The sequence below is a fragment of the Vicugna pacos genome, chromosome 23 (genome assembly GCF_048564905.1).
Source record: "Vicugna pacos chromosome 23, VicPac4, whole genome shotgun sequence".
NCBI classification, from domain to species: Eukaryota; Metazoa; Chordata; class Mammalia; order Artiodactyla; family Camelidae; genus Vicugna; species Vicugna pacos.
The window spans coordinates 4,046,852-4,072,825 of NC_133009.1; the positions used below are offsets into that span (position 1 = coordinate 4,046,852).

At 37.9% G+C, this 25,974-nt stretch overlaps 1 protein-coding gene across 3 annotated transcripts in view; it reads right to left on the reverse strand.

Annotated features, from left to right (window-relative positions):
* Positions 1-1,998: 1,998 nt before the first annotated feature.
* The window catches only part of C4BPA (complement component 4 binding protein alpha), a 29,594-nt gene continuing 5,618 nt past the window's right edge, over positions 1,999-25,974 (reverse strand). Inside the window, exons 3-13 of one of the 3 annotated variants that reach the window (XM_072948315.1) lie at positions 23,677-23,780; positions 22,583-22,768; positions 21,787-21,886; positions 17,711-17,796; positions 17,357-17,551; positions 10,779-10,961; positions 9,100-9,300; positions 6,931-7,119; positions 3,483-3,650; positions 2,825-3,000; positions 1,999-2,295 (exon numbers count right to left, since the gene is read on the reverse strand). In XM_072948315.1, the coding sequence (XP_072804416.1) occupies positions 2,125-2,295; positions 2,825-3,000; positions 3,483-3,650; positions 6,931-7,119; positions 9,100-9,300; positions 10,779-10,961; positions 17,357-17,551; positions 17,711-17,796; positions 21,787-21,886; positions 22,583-22,768; positions 23,677-23,770 (1,749 nt within the window). In that variant the 5' untranslated portion in view covers positions 23,771-23,780 and the 3' untranslated portion in view covers positions 1,999-2,124. Of the gene's footprint in view, positions 2,296-2,824; positions 3,001-3,482; positions 3,651-6,930; positions 7,120-9,099; positions 9,301-10,778; positions 10,962-17,356; positions 17,552-17,710; positions 17,797-21,786; positions 21,887-22,582; positions 22,769-23,676; positions 23,844-25,974 lie in introns of all 3 variants that reach the window. The other 2 variants (XM_072948314.1, XM_072948316.1) reach the window with 2 other exon arrangements.

Consider the following 25,974-nt stretch of genomic DNA (forward strand, 5'->3'; position numbering starts at 1 on the left):
CATAAAGTTACCCATGTTCATTTTCTTCCTCTTCCACCAACAGTCAACGAGCTTCAGGTAGAACCAGCTCCCCTCTTGTAAGTTCTTCTGATGAGGCTTTTCTAGGCTCCTTAGTCTCACCTACATTCTTGACAGTCTCTTCCACTTTCATTCCTTATGTTTTCATTGAATAAAATGGAGACGTGACACTGAAAGTGCACAAGACACTTAAACAATGATAGCAGAAATGTGATCCTATTGAGAAATGTCTGAAGCACCACAGGAGTTCATGCTACAGCCTCATGCCCTAAGCCAAAAAGGGAAACTCAAGATTTGCTATATGGATTTTTTATGTATTTGTAAATTTCACTTAAGTCATTTTGTAGGCAGGATTAGCAAATACTCAATTTGTCAAAATTCAGATAACAAGAGCTACCATCTTAGGTACAATGTCCAATGGGAGTGGAAAAGCTGAATAACTAACTCTAAGAAAGAAAAGGGAATTGTGCTAGAGCCAACTAAAAGCAAGTGATGCAGGGATCTGATAAAGAGAAATGAGACATTTAAACAGAGATAGAAAGTAATAGGCAAGAAAAGCATGTCCACAGAGCCATACAGGAAAGGCAACTGTAGAAGAAGACATCTGTGCTCCACCCATACTCCTACCCTGGAGGGTACTGGAGACAATCCCATGGTCCCACTGGCCCCCACCATCTCCGTCCTCAGGAATGTACTCTGCTGGCCCACAGTGTGGGTCAGAAGTCCTGGGAGACAATGCTGTTAGAAGCCTGTCCCAATGAGAGGAGGGGTTGGTGGATAAATACCTCAGGTGCTAATCCTCAAGAGTACATTCTGAGTTGTGTTCCACACACCTTCAGAGGGCAGTCAGCAGAGCTGATCTCCTGTTGTCAGCAATACTAGTCCCTTCAATCATGTTCCCTCTTGAGGCTGTCCTCTCGTCCCCATCTTACTACCCACTGGCTCCCAGTGAATTCCTGGGGTCACCTCCCAAGGAAACTATATCCTCATAAATCTTTGACTCAGGGACACTAAAATAAACATCAGCCAAAAGGAATTCCTAGTAGCAGGAGTGGATTATGGTTTTGAAGACCATGGATAGATACCTTCCATGTTAAGTAGGTTTCTCTAACAGTTCAAGCCTCTCTTGTATCTAAGGTTTAGTGGAAGCCTGATAAACACCATTGCCTCATGGGAGTCCTTTGGGGACATTAAACAAAAGAGGCCAATGTTCCCCATAGAGTTCTGTGTACAAAAGAGAGACAATGAAAGGATCTGAGATATGAATGTGAGAGAGATTTCAGAGGATGCCAGAGCTGGAAAATGTGGTGAGTGGAAGGAATAGAAGCCTCCAGAATACCCCCAAGACAAATGACAATGAAAGGATCTGAGATATGAATGTGAGAGAGATTTCAGAGGATGCCAGAGCTGGAAAATGTGGTGAGTGGAAGGAATAGAAGCCTCCAGAATACCCCCAAGACAAATGTGATCAATATGGGGTTTTTCCTCCCTTGGGGGTAGTTGCTCGAGCCATTCTCCTTTACTATTAAGGAAAATGACAACCAATCAGATCAAAGACTTGGGAGCTCACAGGGGGCTGCCGGCTGGGCTTCCACTCATCGGGCTTTTAGAGTTTGTTCCTAAAGGTGGAAGGAGATCAGATGAGACATACACCCGCTTCCTGGGAGGCAAAAGTCAGGAGGTGAGGATTAGTGAGGCCAAGTGCATGCAGGTTTAGAAAAGGGCACAACTGCTACAAATGGGGGCCAGTGGACAAGGTTATTTGAGTATGCTGATATTTAATCTAAATCCCGACCACTGAGTGATTTGTGTGTGTAGAATTGTGGAGTAAAGGCAATCCAGGGAAACGTATTGGTGTGAACCCAAGTCCGTATGCCCAAGGTCCCTACACTAAAAAAAAAAATTCTGTCAACTTTATGTAATAAGTTTGACTAGGACCCTCACTTGATGAGGTTCTAAATGACCATGAAGACAAATTGCTGTGATATATGAAGATTTATTACAATGAATTTTAGTGCCAAAGAGATGGTAAAGTTGATACACTGAAGTGATTCATATTGGATTAAAGGCAGCAAGGCACATTTTTCCTCCCTTTTCTGGGAAGAATTACACTGATGACTCCTGAATCTTCTTCTCCTTGTCTCTCTGAAGCTTCAGTATTTCAATCTCCAGGGAGAGTTTATACACCTCCAGGGCCAATTTCACCTCCTCTGGATTTGGGAGGCACTGCATGAGTTTCCTGGCTACAAGTACCTGCTCACAGCCTTCAGGGTACACCTATGGGAGAAACAGATGATGAGGTGCTTAAAAGGCTTCTCTCCTAATCGTGAAGGGGGCGGAGGATTCATGCTGACAAAGGCAGGACTACAGGATCAGGACCAAGACCCACCGCATGACTGGTGGGTGAGCAGTAAAACCAGAAAACATCGTGGGCCCCACCATCATCTTCCTCAGAGAGACACAGCTCTGCTCTGAGACAGAGTCCCAGAAAGCCTCTGTGGGGACAGAGGCAATTTCTGCTGACCATCCAGAAATGGAACAACAGTGTATCATATAGTCTAGGAAAGTAAAGTTAGGAGTCAGTACCCCAGGTCTCTGAGACCCTCCACTCCCAGGGGGCTCCGTTTTCCCTGTTGTCAAGTGAGAGCAGACTTGCCACTCTTCTCTGACCAGAGGGCTTCAAGGCAAAATTGAGAGTTCCTTTGAAAGACTCAGAAATGAATTCTGGCAAGCAGGACGTGCTCTGGGGGAGGCACCCTTTTTAGGGTTTGATAGCTCAGAAACCTCCTTGAATTGTACCACTTACCCACTCACATTTGGGCACCTCCGGGTACCAGGTTCTGTTCTCTGAGCAAGTGATACTTTCGGAACCAACCAAACCATAGCCGGGGTCACACTGGACCTTGACACTTTCAGGCTCAGTATATCGATTCTTATCCACAGATAACATTCCATGTTCTATCTCTGGTTTCCAACACAGAGCTAGAAAGGAAACATAATTTAAAGCAATCTGCAAATCTAAGAAAAAAGGATATGAGAGACTAAGGTATTAAGAATAAACTATACTTAAGTGCTGCTGATTGCTTTGCCTTCTCTTTTGAGAATAAAAATAATATACATTATTCCACGTTTCCATGAAAATTTTGCTACAGATCACAGTTACACTCAGATAAAATGGACCACTTCTAGAATATTTCTGGAAATATATAGGACACTAGGAATAGGGGCTGCCTCAAAGAGGCTGAATTTTGCACCTGGGAGACAAAAAGTAGGGAAGATTAATGTTTCTGTGTGCCCTCCGAACTTTTTGTTTCAGGTACCATCTGAATATAGTAAATATTTTAAATAAATCAAGTCAAGTCAAATGTTTCTTTTCCCATCGCTGGCAGGTAGAAACTGTGCTCTGAACCCTTTCATGAAGTTCCCCCTACTTAGCTGTGCACTGCAGAGGGAGCTGGAGTTACCTTTACATTGAGGGACTGCAGGGGACCAGACTGCAGCATGGCAGGTGAGTTTGTTCGCTCCAACCAGAGTGTACCCTTCATCACATTCATACACAACATCATCTTTGAAGAAGTATGCACTGATTAATTTATAGTGTCCGTGGGCAATGACAGGAGGAGAATCACAACCTTGAGGTGAGACATAAAAGTGAGAGAGCGTGAGGGTGTAGAATGCATGTAGTAACACTCCCCAGAATCTGTGTGGCTCACACGAGGCTCTCTTCTGTCCCCCTGTCTTCTCTGCCCACAGGATCCCTGAGCCAAACCCAAGACCTGTGCTGCCCTCCTGTAGCCCTGAAGCTGTGGAACCGTAGAAATGCCAACGAAAGACAAGCACTTAGGATTTGCTTCATTTTATCTACAAGTTCACTAAACTGCACTGTTCAGGAGCCATTTGGGCTGAAGTCCCAGGGTACTAGTGGTCCACTGCACTGATTTCAGGCTAAATGCAGACAGGTACATCTGGGAGAAATTGCAAGGATGCAAAATAAATCCAGTCTCTGACTCATTGCTCTCAATCAAATCTGTCCATCCATCCCTCCAAAAATATACTTACTGCATTTTAAAATATTTTTTAAAAGAGCTGATAGAATGATTAAAAATGATGACTTGCATGTTGAAATAATAGACTTGACACAGTGCGGAGCATCTCTCTGAAAGGGAACACTGACAGGATCCACAAACGGTGCATGAGAAATTTAAATAAATTAATTTAATTCAATTCGCAGGAATGTCACGGAAAATAGTATCCTGATGGGCTATAATACCTCTAAGGACTATCCTAAGATGCCTCCTAGAGGCAGGGCAAACTGATGCCCACAGTAAGTGAGATTCAAACGCTGGAGTTGCCATGGCAAGTGGTAGAAGAAGGGGTTAAATGACTCAGAAAAGTGAGCTCTGGAGTGGAAAAGCCATACACATGTTAGAAACCCCACCAGATGATTCTGTTACCTGGGAAGGCCTGAGGATACATTAACAAGGTCATAAGGAATTTCCCAATGAAAGGAGCACATATATCAAAGGCCAGGGCTGATGACAGGAAGGCCATTAAAGAACAACTTTCACATTTAGCAGTAGTAGTCTGAGAGGTGCTAATACTCTTTAAAGGTAAGTAATATAATCATCATGATGAGTGGCAAGTTAGAGAGACAGTTAGAGGTGCCTGAGAGTTATGGAGGTGGTTCATGGAACGGGACACTCATCAGGGTAAAGAGATAACCACCCCATCTGTACCATCAAAAGAAACTGAGGGTGGATGATCAGGAGACTGATGGCATTTGGTCCAATAAGAAGTTACAATCCCTTGCTCAGTGCCTGGACCTGTGCCAGTCATCAGGTCTGGAGATCACTGACTGAAGAAAAAGACAGTTTCCAGGAGTAGATGCTACAGCACCTTGGGAAGTACGCTCAGTACTGAGTGCCGCAGTCCCAGAGGACCTATGTCCATTTATTGAGGTAACTGTGCAGCAGTGAAAGCCACACAGTAATGCAAGTACTGTTGGACAGAGAGCTTGACTTGACACAGCTACCTAGAACCAGCATGGTCTCCCTATTACACCATCTGGTGGCCGTGTCCATTACCTTTGAAAGTATAGACAGAGTGGACAAAATTGGTCATTGGCACAACCCCCATTTTTGGCCCTTGGCCTGTGGGGTAAGAGCTGTCATATCCACGAAGCCAAGAAGAAGCCATTGATATTACGTATAACCTCCCCCTTGAGGCATAGCAGGTAAGTTCTTTAAAATATCATGTACCAAGAGGTAGGAGAAAGGGAGAAATGAGTGCCACTCTTAAAGAACTAAAGAAGCAGGAGTGGTCATCATACCCCCATGTGCTTACCAGTGTGTCTACGACAAAAAATGGGATTCTGGAGAATTACAGTAGACTGCTGAAAATCCATAAGGTTTAGCTCCTATTGTAACCACTGTGCTAGATGTGATATCTTTGCTAGAGCAGATTAGTTAAGTCTTCAGATAAATGAGGTTGTTGATTCAACAGAGGCCTTCTTTTCCAACCTTATCAGAAAAGGTGGTCACAAATAGTTTGCACACTCATGAAAAGGTCAAAATCTTATATGTGCATGTGCAACCCTTGGCTATAATAACTTACCTGTCCCTGTCATAATACCGTCTGAAGACATCATGACCATGTGGACATTCACAGAATATCACATTGATCCAGTATATCTATGGCATCATGTTAATTCCACCAAACAAGCAAAAAGTCACTAGCATAACGATGTTCCAGAATATAAAAGGTAGAGAAGGATGAAAAGAAGCACGTTCAGAAAGGCAGGTTCAGACAGATTTGGACAGATCTGATACTGCAGTTTAAGGCATATGGACCAGAAGGAAGAGAAGAAAAGAGAATAAATGCCAAGAAACAAAAGGAAATAATTGAAAATTCTAGCTTCTCTATTAGATGTGGCCTATTTTCACTGACTGAGTAAAAGAAAGGACACCAGGAGGGTCAAAAGAATGGGAACAAGCGTTTTTTCATTTTCCAACTGAATGATGCTGCAATAAAGGACTTTCACTGCAAATTGATTTGCTACATTCAAATTACACACACAATGTTAGGGGTAATAAAGTAGAACACATAAAAAATACCAACATCAAACAAAGCATCAGCTTTACACATTTCCTAAACTCTAAATTCTAAAAGCAAATTATGAAAAAAGCATGGTAGAGAATAAACCACGGTATTTTTCTCTTTCTCAACAGAAGGCACAACAGTTATTAATACTTACCTCCCTGAGATGTTCATTGTTCTAACCCACCAGCCCAAGTCTCTTTGACCTAATTTGAAACTTTCCCTTAATAATGTCCATCATTTTGAATGTTCATAGTAGCATTATTTACAATAGCCAAGATATGGAAGGAACCATAAGTGTCAATCAACAGATGAATGCATAAAGAAGATGTGATATATATGAAGTTTTGCCATTTGCAACAACCTGGATGGATCTGGAGAGTATTATGGTTAGTGAAAAAGTCAAACAGAGAAAGACAAATACTCTATGTTTTCTCTTATATGTAGGATCTAAAAAATAAAACAAATTAATGAGTATAACAAAGCAGAAAAAGACTCACAGATACAGGGAACAAACTAGTGGTTACCAGTTGGGAAGCTGGGAGGAGCAAGATAAGAGTAGGGGATTAAGAGATACAACCTAGTATGTATAAAGGAAATAAGCTACAGGAATGTACAGTACAACACACAGAATATAGCCGATTGTATAACTGTGAATGGAGTATCACCTTATGGCCTTTAAAAATTATGAATCTCTAGCTTGTACATCTGAAACTGATATAATATTGCAGATCAACTGTACTTCAGTTGAAAAATAATAATCATTATTTTGATGTGAAGAAACATCTAAAATAGCATGACTCCATAAGCTCTTACTTGGCTCACATGCTGGCGTCTTAGGATTCCACGTGCCATCCCCTGTGCATCTAGCACTAAATGTACGTTTCCCAGGACATGTATATGAAACCGAATCTCCAAAGAAATAGGCACAGCCATTGTTGAAGCCACTTGGTCTGCGATGAGTGATTGTGACATCCTTCAGCTCTGGTATTGGGCAACATACCTCTAAAAAATATGAAAGAAAGCTAATGATTAGTAAAATCACCATGAGAAGGCTCCTATGGCTAAAAATCTAATTTCTACTTTTAGAAGATCTCACGAGACACTGAAGAGAGGCTGGGAAAACAGACACTTTGAGTCTGCTCTCCCTGGCCCAGATTTGCTGCAAGTACTCCAACTCGGTCATTTCCTCCAACTAAATATTTTCATTAGGAGCTTCCAAAATAAGAAGTTGGATTAGCCTGAATGAAAATGTAAATCTTTCAAAACTGTTTTAGAGCAATGAGAAATGACATCCATCTGCTTATGGCTTCACTAGGGTTACCTCATTATTAAGCTCTCTAATAATTTACACTTCTTCATTCACAGGAGGAAGAATATGCACAAAAGTCTGTAGCTGCCTGACACCTAACGCATAAAAATAGATTTAAATTATTGCTTAAGGCCGGGATTTTTCTTTTTTGATGCCCAATTTAAGAGAACTAGCTCTTCAAATTCTTTCATTTTTAATACAATAAGAGCTGATACGGGGATAAAATTTTTATTCATTAGTAGAAATATTTTCAGATAGAACTTGATAGCATTGGATATAAGTGGAAACATCAGAACAGAATAAAATACTCTTCATATTTGTATCTTGACCAGCATGACAATGGGGTCTTTCAGGCACACTCAAATATTCTCAGCACTCATTTGCTTATGAATTATAATAAAAATACCCAACATTCATGTGGTTTCCAAACAGTAACAATAATTTTTATGTAATGCTTTACATTATAGGAAATACTTTTAAATAGTTAAGTCATGATTCTAAATTCCTATTTAGTCAGATTTTATGATAACTTGGATAAATACTATTTTACTTCTGCCTTTTAAGCGGTTGAAAAGTTCCTTACTAAATAATTAAATCAATAAGACCATAGTGGGTAAAAATAAATATAATTTAAAAGTAGGTGTTTAAACATGTATAAACATTCATTTATATAGAAAAAAATTAAGGTATTAATTGCATGTCATTGTTTTTAGTCATTAATGAGGATTCTCAAAGGTTTATACTAATCAATACTTTGTCATTTAAGTGGTGGCAATAAGTTTTGTTAAACATATTTTTAATTCAGTCATATTGTTAAAACCTTTTATTCTATTTCCCCAAAATGAGTCTGAACAACTGCAATTAAACCTTAAGTCCTAATGTGAAATGAATATTCTCTCATTAGGTAGATCTAAACCACCATTTTTAATTATTTGTGCATTTCACATGTTTTTCAAATTCTAATCTAGGGGATAAAGTTCCCTGTATTCTGGGCCTCAGTGTCTTCACCTCTAAAATGGCAAGGTTCTGATAGATGTGTAGAAAAATGCATGTTGTCAATTCTACTGAGGCCCATAAAATGGCAACCACATGTCTCTCAACCCTTCACTTATTCTCTCAAGTGAGACTGGAGAAAAGGTCTCCTTTCCATCCTACTAAGGCAAGAATACTGGGTCAGGGGTGAGTCTGTCCTCTGGAGGCAGGTCAACAAGACCCAGCTCTTTCAGTGCAACAGTCCCATGGCTCAAGAGACATGAGACACAAGTCACCCTGTGGCTGGTTGAGTTCATGACTGTTTCATAGACTTTCCTGCTACCAAGCACCCCAAAGTCTACACTGGGAGGGAAAGGGCTGTGACGAAGGTCTGACTCTAGCAATAACTGAGCTGCATTCACCATTCTACCTTTATCAGTAATGAAGCTCATACTTAATCTGCATAATCTTTGACTTCCGTGCCTGTGTCTCATTTGATTCTGAACTGGAATAAGATCATAATTTCTCAGCTCCTCAAACTCCCAAGACCTTTCTGGTCCATTCTGGAAAGTTCACTATTGTGTTCAATTAATATAATTTAAAATTTATCTTGAGGAAAAAATTATATTCATTTAAGGTGGAAAATCCTAGCACACAGTGGAGATTTAATATACAAAAAGATTTTAAAAACAGAAACTCACCCTCACATCCTTTGCTCGGGGTCCACTTCAAATCTTCCTGACAAGTCACCGTTGTAGGCTCATTTGCTGCGGGTTTATACCCAGGTTGGCAGGAATACACCAACGTTGTCCCAACCTCATACACCTTCTCTTCTGCTCGCATATAGGAGATATATCGTTCCCAGGTGGAATGAGGGATGTCTGGTAAGCCAATGCAACTATCTGGTCATAACAGAAGAACAAGGGAAAAGGACACTTTTACTAGGGATGCACCAGTGATCAGTGAACCTTTCCTATCAAAGGGTGTCATGTGTTCAATCAGCCAGGAGCCAGCCTGCTATGGCTGATGAGTCAGCCACACCAGGAAACACACATGGACATGTGCACACATGTGCACTGCACCAGAGAGGTTCTCACTGACGGCACTACTAAGTGGCTCCTCTGCTGTGCCAACTGTTCAAGTGTTCATTCTTCTTCCTCTTCATTGATTTCAGAACGTTTAGTCTCTAAATCAAAGCATTGGGCTTGCAAGGTAGATATGGCTGGAGAACTGTTGCAGGCAAACAAATCTAACTGCTTTGTTTCTTGATTGATGGGAGAAAATAAACAAGTCACTCCTCTTATTCAGATAAAGTTCAGATTCAGGAACTTTATCATTTAAGGATTTGGCAAGAATAAGCCAAAGACCAAGTGACTTTTGAGCTTAAATCTTGCGTCTTGTCCTCTTTACTCTTTCCTGATGCTGCTGGTTCACACGATACGGAAATATAAAACATCTGCCAAGCGGGATGTATATTACGTTTTATCTTCAAACATTTAAGATGGCATATAGGGTAAGGTTCTTTTTTAACAGTTTTATTGAGATACAAGTCACATAACATACCATTCACCCATTTAAAATACAGAATCCAATACTTTTTAGTATATTCGCAGAGTTGTACAACCATCACCATTCTCCAATTTTAGGATATTTTTGTATCAACCTGAGAAAGCAGTCACTCCCTAGTCTCACCTTCTCCCAGGCCCTGGAAAGCACTAAAATACTTTCTGTCTATATAGATATGCCTATTCTGGGACATTTTAAATAACCTCTGTGAATAGATTTCTTACCGATAAAATGAGGAAAACAATAGGGCCCACAATTCTGGGGAGAATTCATTAAATTGATTCTTATTATGTACCTAGACTAGCACCAAGTTATCATTATTACTACTAAGATAATTTTTAATGATCCACATGAATTTATAATTTTAGAATGTCAGAATCATAGTCTATAAAATACTTCTGTGCAAGTTAGAAAAAAAGGCATTTTTCCCTCAGGACACTTTGCTATTCAGCTTTCAAAGCAATTATTGTAATATAATGATTTTGTTAGAACAAAATAATTTTCTGTCAACTGCAAGAAAAATGTTGAAATAAACATACAAATCCACAATGTCTACAATGCTAATCTCTCTCTTTAGGTTGGAGTATGCACAACCTTCACAACTGCACATGGCAGCCGTTTGCAGTGTCATATAACCTTGCACAGTGTAATGAAATCACTCTTTTTTCTAGCAAGAAAAAAATAAAGGGATTGATGTCAATTTAAATTTCTACTGTGATTTCAAGTGGCCTTGGGCACAGGAGCATGCTGCCACCAGCGTTTCTGGATATCGTTAAATGCCAAACATTGAAATTCCTTCATGGTCCACACTTACTGAGTTCACAGATGGGAGGAGGAGGATTCCAGTTGTTATCTTCTTCACAATGGATTAAACTGCTGCCCTTCAGGATGAAACCTTTATTGCAGCCAAATACAACAGTCTGTTTATAAGTATAGGTGGGTCCAAATCCGGTGATTATTTTCCCATTTGTAACCACTGGCCGAGAACAAATGACTTCTAAAGACTCATAAGAAAAGATAAATGGAAATGTTAGCTATCTTGGTTGTGGTGGTGGTTTCACAGGTGTAGACATCTACCAAAACTCATCAAAGTGCACATCTGAAATATGTGTCGCTTACTGTACAGGAACCATACCACAATAAAGGTGTGAAAAAAACACAAATGGATTATATACATATGTATTTTTTTTTAATTTCAAGGTTCATTCTTTCTCTTTTTTTTTTTATTTCAACTTTTAAAAGTAAAATGAGATCCCATCATGTTGGTTCAATTGTGAGATGCTTATGAGTGGCTCTAACTTCCTTTCTCAAGAAAAATTCCCCGTATATAATCCAGGGGAAAAAAATATCTCAAAGTCCTCAAATCCTCCCCTTATAATGACCGACTCTCCTGGATGATTTTGGTGGTGAGTCAGAGGCAGTGGTCATGATGAAGAAGCAGCCAGGGCAAGAGATATCTGCACCATCACAAGCAAAACACAAACTTTCTCTGCCTCCCATCCCCACATCAGTCAGTCGTCAAACCCTGACAGTCCTGCCATGTTAGTTCTTCTTTGATTCCTCAACTACTCCCTGGGCCAACTGCTGTGGCTACAGTTGAAGCCACCTTCACTACTTGGCTGGATAGTTGCAACAGGTGACTACGAGTTAAGTTTTATTCCACTTTAAATTGTTGTCCATTCTGCAGCCAGAGTTATCTTTCTAAGATGCAGCACATTTGCTCCCCTAGTTAAACCCTTTCAAGGTCCCCACCTCACCTTCACTCTGAACTCCTGAGAGTTCTTCAGGCATTTGGAACTGTTTGCAGTATCATGCTCGTCTATCCCCTGGTTTGACTGTACCCTATGATGACTCAGAATAGTAAGTGATACTCTATAGGTGCTTAGTAGCAAAGGAAGACGCCTTAGATTAGCAAACTAGCAAAGCCACAATATTTCTTCTGGCTCAATTATTTTTGCTTTGTCCTGTTGAACTTCTGGTGTCTAGTAGGTTTCACTTGCCCTGTAGGCATATGTGATTGATGTGAAAAGTGCTAATCAGTATTCCCAGTTCTGCTTCCTGCACAGACAAAAGATGATATTCCTCAGTTCCCTTAGGGTAGGGAGGGTCTACATGTTACTAGTTTTGGACAAAAGGCTGCAATGCAAAGTGGTATGTCATCACTTTCAGGCCAAAGCTCTTAAAGAAGGGAGATAACTTGCTTTTCTCTCTTCCTCTTCTAAAGAGATTGTGAAAGCACATTTTGATATCAAGATGCCACAAGATCAAGGCAACCTGGATTGCTGAGATGGTTGCTAAATTAACACTTAGACTATAGCTGCTCTAGAGAGTTTCCTGGACATGCAGCAAACTCAACATAAAAGAGAATCAACTTTAAATTTGCCTGTGGGTTACCCCTCCACCCCAGCCCATGCCCACTCCAACTCCAGCCATCCCACCAGGGTGGCCCTGGTGCAAAGCACCCTCCCACCCACACCCACTCCAGCTTCAGCTGTACCACAAAGGCAGCCCCAATGCAGTGTGTGATAGGACCACCCTCTGCAGCCTGTGCTCATTCTGTTTTGCCTAATTCATAGACACAAACATGGTAAGTCAGAGAAAATTAAGAGACAGAGGAATATGTTCCAAACAAAGGAACAAGAAAAAGCCCTATTTTAAACAACCCTAATGACATGCAGATAAGTAATTTACCTGATAAAAAGTTAAAAATAATTATCATAAATATGCTTACCAAACTCAGGAGAAGAATGAAGGAACACAGTGAAAACTTCAACAAAGAGTTAGAAAATACATGAAAGAACCAATTAGAGCTGAAGAATGCAATAAATAAAATAAAATTAATAATACCCTAGAAGAAATCAATAGCAGATTAAGTGATACACAAGAATGGACAAGTAATCTGGAAGACAGAATAGTAAAAATCACCCAATCAGAATAGCAAAAAGAGGAAAAAATTAATTTTTAACGAGGCTTGTTTAAAAGCAACATCAAGCAAACTAATATTTTCATTCATGGAGCCCCAGAAGGAGAATAGAGAAAGAAAGGGGCAGAAAAATCATTTGAAGAAATAATGGCTGAAAATTTCTCTACCTGGGAAAGGAAACAGATAGTCAGGTCCAGAAAGTATAGAGAACCCCAAACAAGATGAACCACACCAAGATATATCATAATTAAAATGGCAAAAGTTAAAGAGAGTTTTAAAGGCAACAAGAGAAAAACAACCAGTCACATACTGGTTGGGAACCCCCCAATAAAGCTACCAGATAAGTTTTCAGCAGAAATTTTGCAGGCCAAAAGGGAGCAGCGTGATAAATTTAAAATGCTGAAGGGGGGGAACTTACAAGCAATAATACTCCTCAGAATTGGAGAGATAAAGAGTTTTACAGACAAGGAAAATCTGAAGGAGTTCATTACTAGTAAACCTGCCTTACAAAAAATGTTCAAGGGTCTTTTGTAAGCAGAAAAGAAAAGGCCATACTAGAAATAAGAAAATATATGAAAGAAAAAATTTCACTGTTAAAGGCAAATATATAGCAAAGGCAGCGGATCAACCACTTAAAAAACTAGTATAAAAGCTAAAAGACAAAGGTAACAAAAATCAACCATAGCTATAATAAGTAGTTTTAGGGATACAAAAAATAAAAATACGTAAACTCTGATTCAAAAACATAGAATGGGGAGCATTAAAAATGTAATGCTTTTAGAATTCATTTGAACTTAAGTGGCTATCAGTTTAAAATAAACTGATACATATAACAAATGTTGATATATATAAAAATCATGGTAACTATAAATCAAAAACCTAGAGTAAGTATGCAAACATTAAAGAGAAAGGAACCCAAACACATAACACTAGAGAAAATCATCAACTCACAAAGGAAAAGACTAAGAGAAGAAGAAAGGAATAAAAAAAGAACTATAAAACAACCAGAAAACAATGAACAAAATAGCAGTAAGTACATTCTTATCCATAACTACTTGAAATGTAAATGGACTAAATGTTCCAATCAAAAGACATAGGGAAGCTGAAAGGATTAAAAAAAATTTTTTTTGTATACTGCCTAAAAGAGACTCACTTTACAGCTAAACACACACACAGACTGAAGGTGAAGAGATGGGAAAAGATATTCCAGGCAAATGAAAACAAAAGGAAAGCTGGGCTAGCAATACTCATATCAGACCAAATAGACTTTAAAACAAAGACTGTAACAAAATGCTTTAAAGAAGTGTATTACCTAACAATAAAGGGGTCAATCCAAGAAGAGGATATAACACTTATAAATATCTATGTACCCAACATAGAAGCACCTAAATATGTAAAACAAATGTTCACAAACACAAACGGAGAAATTGATACAACAGTGTAAACTCACTATACTTCAATAAAAATTTGTATATTAAAAAAGTACAAAGGGAGAAATTGACAGTAACACAATAATAGTAGGGGACTTTAATACCTCACTTACAGCAATGGATAGACCATCCAAATGGAACATTAATCAGGAAATACTGATTTTAAATTACACATTAGATCAGATAGTTTTAATAGATATACACAAAACATTCTATCTAAAAACTGCAGAATGCACGTTCTTCTCAAGTGCACATGAAATATTCTCCAGAATACATCACATGTTAGACCACAAAACAAGTTTCAATAAATTTAACAAAACTGAAGTATTTTTCAACCACAACAATATGAAATTAGAAGTTAATTATAAGAAGAAAAAAATGGAAAAATATATAAACACATGGAGACTAAACAACATGCTAAACATGCTACATTGGATCAATGAAGAAATCAAAAAGGAAATCAAAAAATACCTTGAGAGAAATAAAAATGGAAACACAACTTTTCAAAATCTATGGGTTGCAACAAAAGCAATTCTAAGAGGGCAGTTCACAGCAATATAGACCTACCTCAAGAAAAAAGTAAAATCTCAAACAAATAATCAAACTTTACACCTAAAGAACCAAAAGAACTAGAACAAACAAATTATAAAGTTAGTAGGAGGAAGGAAATAATAAAAATCAGAGTGAAAATAAATAAAATAGAGACTATAAAAAACAATAGGAAAAAAATTAATGAAGCTAAGAGCTTGTTCTTTGAAATGATAAACAAAATTGATAAATGTTTAACCAAGTTCCTCAGGAAAAGAAGAGAGAGGGCCCAAATAAATAAAATCAGAAATGAAAGAGAAGTTACAACTAATATCACAGAAACACAAACAATTTTAAGAGACTAATATGAATAATTATATACCAACAAATTGGACAACCTAGAAGAAATGAATAAGTTCCTAAAAACACATAATCTTCCAAGACTGACTCAAGAAGAAATAGATAATATGAACAATCTAATTACTAGTAATGAAACTGAATCAGTAATAAAAAAAAAAACTCCCAACAAATAAAAGTCCAAGACCAGATGTGACTTCTATCCTTCTCAAATGATTCCAAAAAGTTGAAAAGGAGGAAATGCTTCCAAATTCATTCTACGTGGCCAGCATTACCATGATACCAAAAGCAGGCAAAGACACTTCCAAAAAAATACAGATCAATATTCCTAATGAACATAGAGGCAAAAATCCTTAACAAAATATTAGCAAGTCAAATTCAACAATACAGTGAAAGAATCACACACCATGATGAAGTGGGACTTATTCCAGGGATGAAAGAATGGTTCAATATCCAAAAAATCAATCAACATGGTACACCACATTAAAAAATAAAGTATAAAAATCATATGATCATCTCAGTAGACCCAGAAAAAGTATTTGACAAAATTCAACATCTATTTATGATAAAAACTCTCAACAAAGTGGGCATAGGGGAAACATGCCTCGACATAATAAAGGCCATATATGACAAACCCACAGCTAATATTATATTCAATAATGAAAAGCTGAAAGCTGTTCCTCTAAGATGTCCACTCTCACCATTTTTAATCTCCATGATGTTGGAAGTCCTAGCCCACAGCACTCATAGAACAAAAAGAAATAAAAGGCACCCCAGTTGGAAGAGAAGAAGTAAAACTGTCCTTATTTACAGACAGCATGATACTGTACATAGAAAACCCTAAAGACACCACAAAGAAGACTATTAGAATCAACAAACGAATTCAGTCAAGTTGCAGAATACAAAATTAACATACAGAGACCTATTGCATTTCTATATACTAATTGTAGACTAACAGAAAGAGAAGTTAAGAAAACGATCCCATTTATAACTGCACCAAAAAAGAATAAAATATATTGGAATAAATTTAGCCAAGGAGGTGAACAACCTGTACTCTGAAAACTACAAGACACTGATAAAAGAAATCAAAGATGATGCCAAAAAATGGAAACATATGTATTCATGGGTTGGAAAAATTAACATTGTTAAAATATCCATACTACCCAAAGCAATCTACAGATTTAATGCAATCCCAATCAAAATACTTGTGTCACTTTTCAGAAAACTAGAACAAATAATCCTAAAGTTTATATGGAACCACAAAAGACCTCAAATAGCCAAAGCAATCTTGAGAATAAAAGAACAAGGCAAAAGTTGTCACAGTCCCTGATTTCAAACTATACTGCAAAACTTTAGTAATCAAAACAATATGGCACTGGCACAAAAACAGACACACAGATAATTGGAACAGAATTGAGAGTCCAGAAATAAACCCTTATATGGCCAATTATTCTAGGATAAAAGAGGCAAGTTTATACAACGAGGAAAAGATATATAACGGAATATTACTCAGCCATAAAAAAGAACAACATCTTGCCATTTGTGATAACATGGATGGACCTAGAGGGTATTATGCTAAGTGAAGTGTCAGCAGAGACAGTATCATATGATTTTAATTATGTGTGAAACCTACAAAACAAAACAAGCAGAAAGACTCATAGATACAGAGAACAAATTGATGGTTGCCGAAAGGAAGGGAAGCAGGGGGTGGGCAAAACAGGTAAAGGAAATTAAGAGGTACAAACTTGCAGTTATAAAATAAATACATTTCAAGGATGTAATGTACAGCATAGAGAATATAGTCACATTGTAATAACTTTGTATGGTGACAGATGGTAACCAAACTTATGATGATCATTTTATACTGTATAAAGATATCAAATCACTATGTATTATACCTGAAACTAATATAATACTGTGAGTCAATTATATTTTAATTTAAAAAAGAGTTTTACTTTGCAAAGCCAGAGAGATGTCAGTGCTGTTTGTTACTAAATACCGGTAGAGCATTCATAAGTATCAGTTTGTCAAATAAATGACTGTGTCATTGCAATAGATATTTTGTCTTTGAATCATTTCATTTCCCCCAGTACATTTACCTTCCTTTGTCTTCCAAACAAAGATTTCAAACCAAAATTCCTCATCATGACTTACTTTTACAGGTAGGAGGGCTTGGACTCCAGACACCTATTGTTTCATTTTCCACTGAGCAAGAAATGGAGGCTTCGCCCAACACTGAGAAGTTGGGGTCACAGTGGTAGGTGACAGAAGAGCCGTATGTGTAGATATTTTTCTCTCCACCATTGTGCTTCCCATGGCTGATGTCTGGAGGAGGCTCACACTTGATAACTGAGATGAGTGAGCAAAGAGGAAGAAATAATCAGGGAAGGCATCCTCACAAATCTAACATTCACGATGCAAATTCTAACGGCAGCCAAGACACATAGGAGTTTTATTACCTAACATGGTTTTGATTGATAGTCAAGTCAGAAAAAAATCTTTACTTACTTTCACATTTGGGGAGAGGATCACTCCAATCAACTCCTTTATCTTGGATCTCACAGTAACTAGTAGCTGAGCCAAGTAAGACATATCTGAATAAAATATGATCAAAAACTTTAATGGAATTCATGTACTATAAATTAAATTGAATAAAGGGGTCTGAACAAACGGACTTGTTATTCAGTATTAAAAATGAAGAAAAATGTTTTCTCAGATGACACTTCCCATTGAAAACTCCATTTGGCAAAATTCCATCACTGCAATGAGATGTGTATATTTGTTTGTTTGTTCTTTTATTCTGTAATCTATTATTGGACATCTACTAGAAGTTCATCCAGAGCTCAAGCAGGACAGTGTAAGGTAAAAGACTCATTTGAATGTGTTCTGTAGATTTTTGGGAGATGACAGTACCAGCTAGATTACTGGCCCCAAACTCTCTTGCCCTCTGGTTGGCCGCCCCCTTCTGATTTCTAGATGCTTGCTCTTTCCCATACACAATTAACTTCCTCTTCATGACCCCCATTTCTATAGCTCTTGACAAGTCCTAAGCTTTCTTCAATTTGTCTTACTGCTCCATATGAATTACAGTAACAGAAAAAAAGGAAGCATTGTTAGTATAATTTCAAATTGTACTATTATCAAGCAATAAACCCACAAAGTGACTGAACACTAATGTAAATGTTACCTTCGGCAATATAAGAGGCCCTGAAATTTATTTAATAATAATATAAAGAAAAATAAAATTTCAACAAGAAGAATTAAGCATCTCTTTATTTTGAAATTTCTTGAAAATGTAATTTTCTAACCTAGCCAGGAAATCAAGTGAAAAGTGTTGTTTCTGGTTATTCCAATAGGAACATTTTGGTGTTCCAACAGCACGTTAGTTCTGAATCTTCTCACTTTCCCTCTTGGGAGCCATACACAATAAGGGAAACAAGATAAACATGATAAAATCAAACAAAATGAAACAATAATAAAAAAAAATTAGAGAAAAAAATGTTAGCTATAGATGAAAAGCCAAAGAGAATCCATATATACTTAGCTGGACAATCTGGAGAAGGAACAAAAACACAACAAAATAAAACTGTTTTTAAATGTATTTCAGGTAAATGTTAGAAGTAAAATAATACCTTAATTTGCATTTTAAAACTGCACATCACATAGCAACAAAAAATTGAACCAAATGGTCCATATCAAAACAACTAAGAGTAGGATTACTTGTTTTCAAAGATTAAAGAATAGCGTCTTTGGACAGTCAAAGATTAAATCCCATAAAAGAGTCAGAAATCCTTATTGGCATCAGGTTTACTTTCCTGACTAGGGTGATTAATCCTGATTATCCGTAAGAAATTTGATCGCTCAAAAGCAACAATGGTGATAATATGCATGTCTGGGAGGCAAGAGGCTCCCTGGGGCATCTCTTTTTACTACTTTCATGCCCTCTAATTAAAGTCAACACAGTCTATACAGGCAGGACTGCAAACAGCCCAGACCCTGCAAGAATCTCGGTTCAGGTGATCCCATTAGGCAAAGAACCACAATCAGATGAAGTGGTTGCTGAGGGCAAAGGGAACAGGCGATGAATGACTAATAGAAGCAGGTTGTTATAAATACCAACCACGACCACGTGACCAGTTGTAGAACTAAGGACCAGAATCGTTATAAATACTTCTACTTATTTTTATATGAATAGATTGCTTTGAATTACATTATTTTCTCTTTACCTTTTTCATCCCTCTACCAGCGAAATAAGATGTGTTAATAGTAGTTTACTTTATATCTCAGTGTTTAAATTGCAGGATATTAAAGGGGAAGTATGACTTAGCTCAAAGAGCATCGTCTTTTGGGGAGAGTTAGCATGCTTTCACATGTTGTGAATTGTATGCTGCATTAGGTAAGCTGGAAGCATAATTTTGCTATTGTCTTTATCTGGAAGTTAAGCTAAGTATGGTTAAAACAACTGCGTATAAATTGGGAGTTTGAGATTTACAGATAGTAACTACTACATATAAAATAGATAAACAACAATTTTTTATGTATAGCACAGGAAATTATTTATATTCAATACCTTGTGGTAAATCTAATGAAATTGAATATGAAACAAATACATGTATGTACACATGTGACTGAAACATTATGCTGTACACCAGAAATTGACATTGTAAACTGACTATACTTTAATTTTTAAAAAGTGCATATGAACACCAAATTTGACAAGGGATGGACTATGATAGATTTGTGTTGTGTCAGCATAACTAAGCTGAAAATGCTTTTCCTGAAATTTTCTCTTCCATTAATGCCAAGTTAGAATGGCCCAGAAGAGATGGCGGATATGAATTAGTAGCCGAATTCTTTCTATGCTTGAAAGGTCAGAACAGAGCACAAGATGTGACCTTAGTTTACACATATTGTTGCCTCTCTGCTCTGTCACCTTGTTGGCAGAGGGCACAGCTGGAACTACAGCAAACGCAGCTCCTAGAGGATGTGCCCTTCACATAACTCCAACTTCTGATCCAAGTTCAAGAGCACTGTGGTCAAGGGCAACTACTTCTCCTACAACACATTCCCACCTTTTTGGTTGAAGGCTAAGAGGCAGTGAAAGAACAATGTGAATTCTAGTCCATACTCGTGGGTATACCCTAGTCTGTACTCTGACTTCCAATCTATGCTCCCCTCATCCATGCAGGTCTCATTTTGGTTTTGCATCACCCACCTCACATCCAACTTCCTTTTTTTACTGTCTGCCCTGCTGACCTCAGGCCAAGTAGGAAACAGAGAAGAAACAACCTCCTATATATACTGTTTAACCAGCTGCCACCATTGTATCAAGTTAGGTCCTTGTAAATAAATCCCTGATTATATAATTATATTTCTCTGAGTGAGTCCTGGAGTAATATAATGAACATAAGTAGACAGGAAAGATAAATTAGAAATATAAAAAATGGAAAGTAAGAGGTAAAACAATCACTATCTGCAATGCTATGATTGCAACCTGGGGAATCCCAAGAGAATTCACCCGAAAGATTATTATAAATAATAAAAGAATTTAGAAAGTTAGCTTAAATATAAATTTCACATTCAGAAATCAATAGTGTACACATATACATAATGTTAGAATATATAATGAAGAAAAGATGATCTATTTAAAATAGCAAAAATAATATACCTAGTTTAAATACTTCAAGGAATGCAAAAAATCTGTGTGAGGAAAACTTTGGAACACTCCTGAAGAAACAGGAGAAAACACTACAATGAATGGAGCAGAATATACCATCCCCAAAATTTGCCACTTACAGCATCAGGATTATTTTGAGCTAAAGGCACTTGAAAGGCAGCAGATGCAACTTTAAGGTCACTCTGACACCCCCCTCCTCTTTCCTTCCTGAAAGCAGAGGAGCAAAATCCCATGTGAAAGATGCCTTTTCTACACCAGGAGGAAAGAATGTTTTTGTCACCAGAGATGAGGTGTTGAGGCCAAGAGAAATCAGTACCAAAAGGCCTTGTTAAAAATAATGCTTATCTTCCTTTAGCATCAAATTTTCAAGTACATGTACTCTTTGACCCAGGAATGTCACTCTGGGAATTTACCCTACAGATGTAACTATATGTGTACAAGATAAAGCATTAGAGCACGGTTCAGAACAGCAAAAGATTCATGGTTCCATCAAAGAGATTCTTAATCCATGATACATCACACCATAAAATCCTATGCAGTTGTAAAAGGGAATTAATGAGAGAGAACCTCTCTAAGCACAAACATAGAAATATCTCCTGGATATATTAGTAAGTAAAAAAATAAAGCAAGATTCAAAACTCCCTTTGTAATTGGAAAGGTACAAAATAAAAATATGTATTAATTTCTTAGCTTGTATTTGTATAAAAGGTACATGAGTAGCCAGTAAAAGTGGATCCCTGCTTAAGGACAAAAAGGAAAGGGGTAGATGGCAATAGAACGGAAATGAGAATTCTCAGTGTATACATTTTTTTTACATCACTTTTACTTTTGAATATATGAACACATAAGCTAGTTTTAAAAATTAATTTAAAAGGAAAGTGTTCCTTCTAGATTGGCTCACACTCACCCTTTTAAACAGCTGAATTCTATTTCTGATCCGTAAGAGTAATCTGTCTTAACTGTCACTAGCCCGTTAAGTAATTCTCCTGGGTTTCTGCATCGTCTCTCTGAGAGAAAAATCAAAATGATGGTTAGTGATTTCACGTATTCTTAGATATTCTTAGAAAAGAGGGCCGACTGATCACTGTAGTCATGGAATCTACGACCCAGGATTCAACACCCGGCAGCTAAACTCCATTCTACGTCTCCAGCATGTACTTTGAACTTAAGCCACTCAAAACTGCACGTGTCCTTGGTCACAAAAGGAACAACAACAAAAAGGTATAGATTGTACGTGTATACCCTTACTTCTAGAAAAATATCACAGAATTTATTCTCAACAAGAGTGAACCATAGCATCTTCTTTGAAAAACAGCAGATATTTTGAGTGAGGTTTCTTTGAAAACCACATTGCTATTTTCTAGCAGCATAATTTTTTATAATTTTGTAAAGAGTGAATCTAGTTTTCAATGCATCAAAATTCAATTTGTAGTTCACATCTGGAAAAAAGTACTTATTAAATAGATGTAAAGGATAGACTTATTACTCAATGCAACTAGGTAGCTCCCATTTTTTGTTTTATTCGTTTTTTTGTTTATGTTTTTCAAAAAGTGGCACACATGTACCCTGAAAACAGTAACTGACAAACTGGATTGTTTCTTAGTGATGAAAAACACCCATTTGCATTCATAAAGCTTAGTGTCTGAGATAACTTTGCAAAGAAGGAAAAAGCACAAATAAGAAAAATAAACGTTCATACTTACTGACACAGAAGACCTGGTAGTTCCATTCACCTGATGAGGTACAGGTAACACCAAAAGATTTTGAAGAGGTTCTAGTGTAGCCAGGGCGGCAGTTGTATTTCAGAAAAGTTCCAGTTTCAAACTCTGTCTCATTCAACTGATTTATCAGAGAAGCAAACTTTAAATTGGGTGGAGTACCACACTTGCCTGGACACCAAAATGACAAAAGCGCCAAAAGTTATAGCCTGGGAACACAGCATCTTAAAGTTTGAGTAGCATTGTATTAGGACAGGAACCATTTTTTTCTTCTCTAATCTAGAAAAATAGTAACTCCTATTATCCCCATTGTTCAATGAATCCAGTGAGTGATTAATAATACATGTTTGTTGATTAATGACAATGACAATAATAATGGTAAATGATATGATAAAAGGCAGAAATTTTTTCTTGAAAGGATGGTAGATTTAATCAACCTATCAGATTCCCCATATCTGCTGACTCAGATGTATCTGTGCAAATCCAGAAATGCTACAATTTTCCTCAACAGGAACGTATTATTTCATTCGAAATAACATTATGTAACGTTGGTTGCCTCAGGGAACGGAAACTGGGTGGCTGAAAGATGGATAAGATTTTTTGTACCGTTTGGATGTTGGGTGATAGGAAGGAAGAGACATGGACCCCTAGAAGCATAAAAATCTTAATCCTGCCTTGCTTGCAAGAATGAAATATCAGGCCGATCTCCTTTCAGGAGCCACAGTAGAAGTATACACGTCCCCTTTCATTCTGGATCAACCCACAGACAGTGAAGTTTGTTCAATCAAGCTGATAGATAATTTAGATTTGTTTCAAGTCATGGTTGGAGACAGGTTGTTTTGGAACTTCCTGGAGAATAAATTTTAGAGGGAAGAATCTACAGAGCTGCCACTTCTATAGGTAAAAAGCAATTTCCCCCTACATTCCAAATAATTCCAAATCCCAAATAAATTCCAACTTCCTGGTCAAAAAAAAAACTCTTTGTTGCTGAAGCAGGGGTTTCTGTTAGTCCTGAAAGTGAACAAGAGGATGATTTTGAATATTTGCTGACAGTCTGAAACTGTCTCCCCATTACTCACCAAGAACAGTGGCCAACAGAGCAGCAATCAACATCACTTGGAACAGAGCTGGGCCAGAGACTCCCCACAGCCTAGAGAAGCGCCAGGATGCCATGGCCCCCTTTCTGTGAAAGATCATAATCGGAGCTCTTCAGGGGTGTATGGCCTGATGCTTCTCCGACACGTTTCTGCTGAGAAAACTCAACTTAATAAACAATCATTGACTTCCTATTTGTCATAAAGCACTGGAATGAATGCTAGGAGCTCCACGGCTTCAAGAAACTATAGCCTAGAGTGGAAGAAAAGATATGCACACAGATGTCACCACACAGAGCAGGGAGTGTTAGCCTCTGTGGAAGTGCTCTGCTCGCGAGAGAAACTAATTCCATGGAGAGATGGGAGGTGGCAGAACCTGAGGTAGGTATGCTGTGAAAGTCGAGAAGTGGACACAGGGCCAGCTGAGGGGGCGGTAGATGATACTCATACGGTCGGAAGGCAAGGTAATGGAGATGAGGAGATGGTTGTTAAGTAGCAGGGCAGCTCACAGATGTGTCTGAATGGGACGTAAGGGCCAAGTTGAGGAATTTATGGACATTACTGGTTGGGGAATAAAGAGCCATTGTGTTTTGTTTTGGATTCTAGTTTTGGTTGGTTTGTTTTTAACATGTCCTTAGAGTGACACATTATTGTGCTTTAAGGTCACCATAGCAGATGTATACCTGACAGATTGAAGTGAACAGAGAGAAGAAACAGGGAGATTGATTAAGAAGACTGTTGATGGGCAAGGTGAGCCACAGAAGTGATCTGACCAAGGAAACGGCAGACGAGTTAGGTAACAGGCAACAAATGTAAAACAAAACAAAACAAAACAAAAAAGCAAGGAAATGATGAGACAGAGAAAGGGAGTTGAATCACTATGTATAACACTGGGGGTTCTTCATGACAACTATCCACAGAGGAAATAAACCATCAAGCAATTTAAAGTTCTGAGGGAAAAAAAAACATGGTTTTATATAGAGATATAGATATATGTAGGTATATAGAGACATGTAAAGAAAAAGAAGGATTTATGTGACAAATGTCCTTTCATTATTTAATCAGACTATCTGAAGACTTGTTTAAAGCAAAATCATGAAGGACATTTATCTCTTCACCACACTCCTGTTCCCGTTGCAAAAAAAAGAAAAACAACACAAAAAAAACCAATATATCTTAAATTTACATTAGAAACAGTCTTCGTCCTCAAAAGAACATATGAAATTAACTCCCAATGAAATATTGAATTTCATCTTTTATTCTGATATTTCTGTTAGAGCCAGAGGATGCCACACTCCCCATGTGTCTGTCTGTAATTCTTACTAATTGCATAGCCATTTAGATAAAGGCAGCCCCCTCAATATTTCCCTCTAAGATGTTTCTGTCCCACATTTAGGGGGAAGAAAGTTCATAACGGCCCTTCACACTACGTGGAGGGTCCTAACGTCTTCACTGAGTAATGACTATCTAATCTTCCCCTTCCAAACTCAGTTCTAATGTTCAGTCCTCCCCCTGCTGTCAGTTGCGGACAACTCCACCCCACACAGTCCTATCTTGTGAGCTCTCTACATGGCCACTAGGACAATTCTGCCAGAAAATCAATTCAACTTGTTGAACAATTTATCAAATCTCTTGGTCACTAAAACAATATGTTTGCGGAATTTGTACTGAATGAATTGAGGTGGCCTAAAGAGGGTGAGAGGAGCCAGGACCATCGTTCTGAGCCCCTTTCTTTCTTGCTTCCTCCTTTCTGCCCCGCACCTCCCTCCTGATCCCTAGTCTCTACTCCTTCTGCCCTAGCAACTGGAAGAGACTGGAGACAGCTGGCGGTAGGGCAAGTTCCATACAATGAAAACAGCCCACTAAGTCATCTGTGAAATGTACAAAATATGATAAATTTCTCCCATCCAATAAAACTTGTTACAGACTATAAAAACCATAGAAGTCAGTTTCTTTCACTTTTGATATCAGTAGATATGTTTTGTTTATTGAATTTCAGTGAAATTAAAGAAAGAGATTTAAAAAAATACCAGCATGCTGGCAAAATAGAATTCGACTATAAAAAAACCAAGAGGGTAATAGTACACGGGGAAGGTACAGCTCTGTGGCAGAGTGCATGCTTAGCATGCATGAGGTCATGGGTTCAGTCCCCAGTACCTCCAGTTAAAGTAAAAAAAATTATAATAATAAATCAATAAATAAACCTAATTCCCTCCCTCCCAACAAGAGGGTAATAGTACAAAGTGAAAATTTCCCCTGTGAATTGTTGCAGTTGTCATGATA